The sequence below is a fragment of the Colobus angolensis genome, unplaced genomic scaffold (genome assembly GCF_000951035.1).
Source record: "Colobus angolensis palliatus isolate OR3802 unplaced genomic scaffold, Cang.pa_1.0 Scaffold327, whole genome shotgun sequence".
NCBI lineage: Eukaryota > Metazoa > Chordata > Mammalia > Primates > Cercopithecidae > Colobus > Colobus angolensis.
The window spans coordinates 1,376,375-1,384,259 of NW_012116566.1; the positions used below are offsets into that span (position 1 = coordinate 1,376,375).

The 7,885-nt window shown below is 42.4% G+C and overlaps 1 protein-coding gene across 1 annotated transcript in view; it reads left to right on the top strand.

Moving 5' to 3' along the window:
• Positions 1-7,885, top strand: part of DNAH5 (dynein, axonemal, heavy chain 5) — a 252,270-nt gene that overhangs the window by 102,474 nt on the left and 141,911 nt on the right. Inside the window, exon 35 of the mRNA XM_011951766.1 lies at positions 1,368-1,540. Within this exon, the coding sequence (XP_011807156.1) occupies positions 1,368-1,540 (173 nt within the window). The remainder of the gene's footprint in view (positions 1-1,367; positions 1,541-7,885) is intronic.

The following is a 7,885-nucleotide window of genomic DNA, read 5'->3' on the forward strand; positions in this document are numbered from 1 at the left end:
AAAAAAAAAAAAAAAAAACAAATTCCAGACACTATCTGTGTTTACCCGGTAGAACTAGTTTGATTCAATTCAAGGAAAAGATTAAACTCTGGCAAAGAATCATGTTCGTAATCAGAGCCTGTTACCAGCTTTCTTTAAGTCTTAACTGAATATAAATCATATTCTGATGATCTATGCTAAGATGTTATTGAGGCAATTAGACTTTATTAAAAATATTTTAACGTGATGATTTTTAATGTTAAAATTGTCATGTAGCATCTGAAAAGCCTTCTTACATCTTTTTTGCTTTTTACCTATTAATTGAAGATCACTACTTTCTTGCTATGAAAATTATTAGTAATATTGCTTAATAGAGCTGTTTAGGACTTCCCTTAAGGCTTTCGAAAAATCACATTCTTAACAAGTTTTGCTACATTTTATGTCATTGATTGCAAATGGCCTTTCCTAATAGAGCTTCTGACATTCAGGTGTCACACATTTTTGCTTTTAAAGAGAGAACAGGGTGGGAAAAGAGAGTTTTGCAGCTATAGAAAATGGGAAATAAAAAGAAGTGAAATTTGTTGTCTACTGTAAAATGCGTTAGATAAGAGGCAAAAAGCTCTTATTTTCATAATAATTTTCTGGATTTGTCTCACCACATTATGTAAAAAAGATTATGAAAGATTGGTCCTGCTGTAATGGAAGTAAAGGTAGCACATTGAAGCTATTGTGTGCTAATCTCCTGCCTTAATAGTTAAGCACACTACTTGCCTCTCTGAGAAATGAAGGGCTCAGGCTAATTTTAGGTTTCTTATTTGTCAAAGAAAATGATGAAAGTGGCTTAAAATTTTGGCTAAAAAATCTGGACAAAAGCATTGCCAGGCAATGGCCTGTCATTTAGATGTTAGAAATTTTGGCCCAATGTAATTCTTGAGAAAAATAATTACTGGATTAAAAAACCCCAACAATGTACTTTGTCATAGTCTTAAGAGATGTCTTTTTCCTAATGAGATTGTTTAGTTCTGTCTTTGTATGCCAAAACATGCTTTTTAGATTATATTTCATGGTTAGGACTATGGCATTAGGCATTTAAGGGTGAAATTTAAGAAATGAATATCTTATTATTAGAATATGTAAAGCCACTTAAATTGGAGGGGTGTAATTAGGGGTTTCTCTTGAGTTTTCTTATTCCCATATCTTCCAAAGTTTCTTTTTTTACTCATCAATAGATGGATGGGTTGGCTGGTGATATAGTTGACACCTCTGAAATAGTTGGATTGTCTACGAGTTTCATTTATTTCACTTTATGATCTATATATCTAATGCTAATGTGTGTATTTAATGAGTGATTCTCATCACAGCTCTAACATATACCTTTTGAATTTCAGTGTCATATGCATATCAAGAGTCCTATGGACTTTGAGTGGCTGAAACAGTGCAGATTTTACTTTAACGAAGATTCTGACAAGATGATGATTCACATCACAGATGTGGCTTTCATATACCAGAATGAATTTTTAGGCTGCACTGACAGGCTTGTCATAACTCCACTTACAGACAGGTGATGGAGCCCTTCTCCCCATCCCCTACCGTTTTTATTCTCTTGAGTTGCTCAGGGGATTTTTACTTAAATTCTCTTAGGGTTTATAGACTCTTTTATACTAAAACCTTTGAAATTTAGTATTTCTAGCTTTACACCTGTGTCTTCACATGGGATTTAGGTTTGTGACTGACACCGACCTTGCTTCCTCTGCCTTCAGTCTTCTAGAGGCAAAGTTTAAATGTGTAAACACTGTGTGGACACAGAGTGGGCAAGAAAGGGAATTAATCGCTTTGTGTTGTCAGGTGCAAATCGCAGTGGGTCTTGGGGGGCAGCTTGAGTATCTGTTGTTCTTACTAAAAGACAATTAAGATTTTCCTTTTTTTTTTTTTTAAGCAGGAGAGAAATTGAGTATCAGTGCAGGTAAAAGTGGGGAGAGACCACTGGCAAGGCCTCCAGAGTGTTAACTCTTCCCTTGGCCTGCTATTTACGAGTTGTGTTAGTGGCACCTGCCACTGCAACCTCCCTAGACTCAGTCTCCTTATTTGTAAGATGAGCTAAGCCAGCAGTCCTCAACCTTTCTGGCACCAGGGACTGGTTTCGTGGAAGACAATTTTTCTACGGACGAGGGGGTGGGTGATGGTTTTGGGATGATTCAAATGCATTCCACTTATTGTGCACTTTATTTCTATTAGTACATTGTAATAGATAATAATTATACAATTCACTATAATTTAGATTCATGGGAGCCCTGAGTGTGTTTTTCTGCAACTGGATAGTCCCATCTGGAGGTGATGGGAGACAGTGAGAAATCATCAGGCATTAGATTCTTGTAAGGAGCGAGCAGCCTAGATCCCTCACACGCACAGTTCGCAATAGGGTTCATGTGCAGTTCACAATAAAGGCTGTGCTCCTGTGAGAATCTAATACTGCCACTGATACGACAGAAGGCAGAGCTCAGGCGGTAATGTGAGCCATGGGGAGTGGCTGTAAATACAGATGAAGCTTCTCTCACTTGCCCACCGCCCGCCGCCCACCTCCTGCTGTGTGGCCCGGTTCCTAATGGACCATGAACCAATACTCTGTCCTCATTCAGCTCTAATACTGGTCTGTGGCCTGGGGTTTGGGGACCCTTGAGCTACATTGTCTCTAAGGGTGCTTGCAGGGCTAATATTCTGTGATTTGCTTAGTCTAATTTGAACTTTGTAGTATCAACTACATTGTTTATTTTAGCTTCAGGGATGCCCTGAATGCTCATTATGGTCAAACGGCTTGCATTAATCATTCCATATTGTATACATATAACATAACATTACATTGTGTCTCGTAATTATATACAATGATGATTTGTCCGTTAAAAATAATGTTCATTTAAAAAGTAGGCCAGGCGCTGTGGCTCATGCTTGAAATCCCAGCACTTTGGGAGGCTGAGGCAGGCGGCTCACAAGGTCAGGAGATGGGGACCATCCTGGCTAACACGGTGAAACCTCGTCTCTACTAAAAATACAAAAAATTAGCCAGGTGTGGTGGTGTGTGCCCATAGTCCTGGCTACTCGGGAGGCTGAGGCAGGAGAATCGCTTGAACCCGGGAGGTGGAGGTTGCAGTGAGGCAAGATCACGCCACTGCACTCCAGCCTGGGTGACAGAGCAAAACTCTGTCTCAAAAAAAAAAAGTGGAGTTCCCAAATAGGAATTTCTTATAAAATGCTTATGTGGTTATTTTATGTCTCCTGCCTTTCAAGCCTCCAGCACTTCCTTGTCTTCCTCTGTCTCCACCAAAGGCCTTATTTCTTGTCTTTTTTGAGAATATAGAAGTGTTCATCTCCACCACCACGTGCATTAACCTGGGTGACTGCTCTCATGCAGCTGCTTTCTCTCCAGGTTCGCCGTCCAAAGCCAATGCCTCCACTGACCCCAGGATTTCTTCTCTGGAAGCATCATCCATTTTCACTTTCTACTGAATCCTTTTCATCAACACACAAACATGCTGTGATTGCTTCCACACAGCAAACCCTACCATGATTGCCCTGGTTTCCTTCCCGCTCCATGCTCCCTTCAAAACCCCTCAAAAGCGCAGTTTCTCTCCACCTTGTTTTTCTTCAACTCACTTCATTCAGGCTCTCTGCTAATTTTCTATTGCTGCCATAAAGAATTGCCACAAATTTAGAAGGCTGAACAACACAAATGTGTTCTTTTTGTAGCTCTGTCCATCAGAAATCTGATGCAGGTCTCACGGGCTTATAATCAGGTGTCGGCAGGGCTGTATTTCTTCCCCGAGACTGAGTTCTGTTTCCCGCTCTTCCAGGCTGTTGGCAGAATTCCTTTCCTCCTGGTTGGCGGACCCAGGTCCCCACTGTGTTAGGTCAGCTCAGGGCTGTTCCAGCCTCTGAAAGCCACCACCTTCCTTGATCCTGACTCCTTCCCTCATCTTCAAAGCCAGCAGTGGTGGGTCAGGTGCCTTCCATGCTTTGAATCCCCCCTCCTTCTTCTGTCTCGTGTCTCTGACCCACTCTTCTGCCCATCTCTTCTGCTTCTAAGGACTCATGAGATTAGGTTGAGTCCCCTTTATTATCTAACAAAATCCCCTCTTCTCAAGGTCCTTAACATTAATGACATCTGCAAAGTACCTTTAGCTGTGGAAGGTAAGATGTTTACAGGTTGCAGAGATTAGAACATGAGTATTTTGGGGGGACCATTATTTTGTCATACTTTCCCCATCACTGATAAAACAGCTCTCCTGAAAGTCACCCAGACCTGTTGCTAAATCCAGTGGTTTTTCCTGGATCTCATCTTTCTTGAACAATCAGCTGCATGGGTGCTGTTGATCATTCTCTCCTTTTTGATACACTTTCGTCACATGGCTTCCAGGAGACTGCACTCACCTGGTTCCTCCTAATGGTCTGGTTGTCCTTTTGTACCTATTCCTACTGGTTCCTCTTCGTCTTTTTGACTTTTAAACATAGACCTGCCAGGCTCTTCTCTTCTCCACCTCTACTCATTCCTTAGGTGATCCCACATGACTTTAAAAACCCCAAACTCTGCCTCAAACCAGGGCTTCTCTCCGGAACTTCAGACACACATACCTGTCTGCCTGTGTGACATGTCCATTGGATGCTTACAGAATATTTAACCTTAGTGTGTTTGATCAGCCTCACAAAAGTGTCCTCCTGTCTTCATCTTCATTTTAGCAAGTGGCCATTCCATTTTATCAGAGTGGTGGGGGGAAGTGTGATAGTCAGAATAATGCCCCCGCAAAAGATGTCTATGTCCGAACCCCTGAAGCCTGTGAATACATCGCCTTCCCAAAGTGCAATCCAACACTCCCTGGAGTAAGCTGGAAGCCCTTCCTTCTCTCTCACCTCATTATCCAATAATCTACCATCAATTTGGTCAGCACTACTTTCAGGTTCCTTCTAGAATGTGACAATTTTCATCCCTTTGCCTTATGACGGCTCCAATGCCTGGAGGAACACCAGGGTCCTTTGTCTTGCGCCGATTAGATAAACGCCGTGGACACACGTGCAGTGGTTTCAAGGAGTGGAAAGTTTAATAGGCAAGAAAAAAGGAAAAACCTCCCCGGTACAGAGACAGAGAGGGGGTGCTTGGAGTGGAGAGAAAAAAACCATGTAAATGGGAAAACAGTCGGTTATTTTAGGAGGCTGGAGGAGGCGGTGTCTGATTTGCATAGGGCTTAGGGTATTGGTTTGACCAGGTGTGTCATTCATGTAGCCCTCGAGAAAACTGGCCCTCCCATCCCCGTCTTTTAATATGCAAATGCAGGTCACCAGGATTCCTGCACACATAGAGTTATCTGGAGGCAGCCATGATGCTTGGCGCACATGGTGACAAGGAGAAGAGGGTGGGAATTCCCATGTTGGATGGACCCAGTTTCTAATCACCAGGATTTACATTTCAAAGCTTGCTGGCCTGGCTCTTTAAACTGCTTTTCTGTTAGAGAAGAAATGTTTCGGGAGCTGCTTTTATTAAAAGAAAAAAACCTTACCGAGGACTCCTTTTAACCCTCTCTGTCTGCCTACAATTATTCTTATATCATTACTACTCTTTTTTTTTTTTTTTTCCTGAAAAGAAGTCTCACTCTGTCGCCCAGCTTGGAGCACAGTGGTGCAATCTCCGCTCACTGCATCCTCGCAGGTTCAAGTGATTCTCCTGCCTTAGTCTCCTGAGTAGCTGGGACTACAGGCGCCAGCCACCATACCTGGCTAATTTTTGTGTTTTTAGTAGAGACAGGGTTTCATCATGTTGGCCAGGGTGTTCTTGAACTCCTGACCTCAGGTGATCTGCCCTCCTCGGCCTCCCAAAGTGCTGGGATTACAGGAATCATACAACTTTTATCCAGACCACCATAGTTTCTGACCTGGATCCTTCTGATAATGTTTTAACTAACTTTCCTGCCTCTGTCATTGTCCCTGTACAGTCTGTTCTCAGTTTAGACACCAGAATGTAAGTCAGATCCTTTGCCCTGAAACTTCTCCCATGGTTACATCTCGTGCAAAGTAAAAGCCAACGTCCTCACGTGGGCCTGTGAGGCATAGTACAATCTGGCCTCCGCTACTTCTCTGCTTCTCTGTCCTCATTCAGCTCGAGCCACCTGCTCGAGCTGTGGCACCTGTACCAGCTGTGGCACAGTCCTGCCTCAGGGCCTTTGCACTTGTTACACACTTAGCCTGGAACCCTTTTCCTTCAATAGTGGCATATTTTGCTTCCTTCTTCCTTCAGGCCTCTGCTAGAGAGTCACCTCAGGGGTCTCCCGACCCCCCACAATCTCCAAATCCCATAACCCTCTTACCCAGCTTGATTTTCCCTCTTTCTTATTTTTAAATAATCTTTTATTTTTATTATTTTTTTAGAATGAAAGATCCTTGGTGCATGAGCTTCATGTGATGTGTTTGCTAGAATTGTTCTGTGACAAAACAGATGCTAAATAAATGGTTCTTGAATAAATGAAAGAAGTGATTATTTCCAAAATTGCATCTTAATGGTGAAAAATGTAAATGGTACAGAAGAACGTGAAGTAGAATGTGTGGGAGGGAAAACTTTTCTATTTTTCAAAATGATCAACAGTTTATTTTCTATCTCTCTGAAAACTGTGGATGCTTAGATATCAAAATCCTTTTTCAGTTTCACATATAGGTATCATAGTTTACAGTCTTTTCTGCAACTTGATTCTTCCACTGTGTTCATTATCTTGTATATCTTTTTTTTTTTTTGAGATGGAGTCTCGCTCTGTCGCCCAGGCTGGAGTGCAGTGGCCGGATCTCAGCTCACTGCAAGCTCCGCCCTCCGGGTTCATTCTCCGGCCTCAGCCTCCGAAGTAGCTGGGACTACAGGCGCCCGCCACCTTGCCCGGCTCATTTTTTTTGTATTTTTTAGTAGAGACGGGGTTTCACCGTGTTAGCCAGGATGGCCTCGATCTCCTGACCTCGTGATCCGCCCGTCTCGGCCTCCCAAAGTGCTGAGATTACAGGCTTGAGCCACCGCGCCCGGCCTATCTTGTATATCTTTTGATGTCAAAAAACCTGAGAACTTTGAAAGCAAAATAAGTATTTTAAAATATGTAAGTGAAGGGATCCTGAGGTTTGTCTGTTTCACCCTAAATGCGCACTTGTTTATTTTTCTTTAACTAACTAACTTGATTGTGTGGGAAGTGAGTTATTAATTTTTGATAGTAACTGAGATTCCCCTGCAAGATTTGCTTCCCTTTTGCAAGGGAAAATTCCTTGTTGAAATTAATACTTTAAAAAAGTCAAATGTTGGAGGCACTGACATGTTATCATCCCTTCACTGACTGACTTGTGAATTTAACAACTGTGGCAGCTCCCTGGATTCGGGGAAGCTCAGTGCCGTGTGGACAGAGTTGCAGACATTTCAGATGATAAAATAGCTATTATAATGTGATAACATACCGTGCTTTTCTCCAAAACTCATAGTGTTTTTAATGAAGACTAGAGTTGTCTTGACTACTGCTGTCACTTAAGCAGAGGGCGGAGGAAATTGAGGGCTGATGGAGGCATCTTATCTGCTTGATAAGAAATGTAGACAAGACTTGTACCTTTCTCTGACATTCCCACAGCTTCTGTGAGTTTTGAGTGTTGACTGCTCAGCTCTGTCCCTAGCAGCTGTGTAGTCTTGGGCAAGACACCTAACCTCCCTGATTCCCTTGTTTTGGAATCATTGCATGGACTAGAGGCAGCATAAGTACCCAGCACAGGGCGTGACACAGCAAATGTTTCTTATTATTGTTATTCTTGCTATCACTGTTGCTTGTCAAAACTGCTGATAACACTTTTTAAAAATTTTTTTGGGAAGGAGTCTCTCTCACTCTGTTGCCAGGCTGGAGTGTAGTGG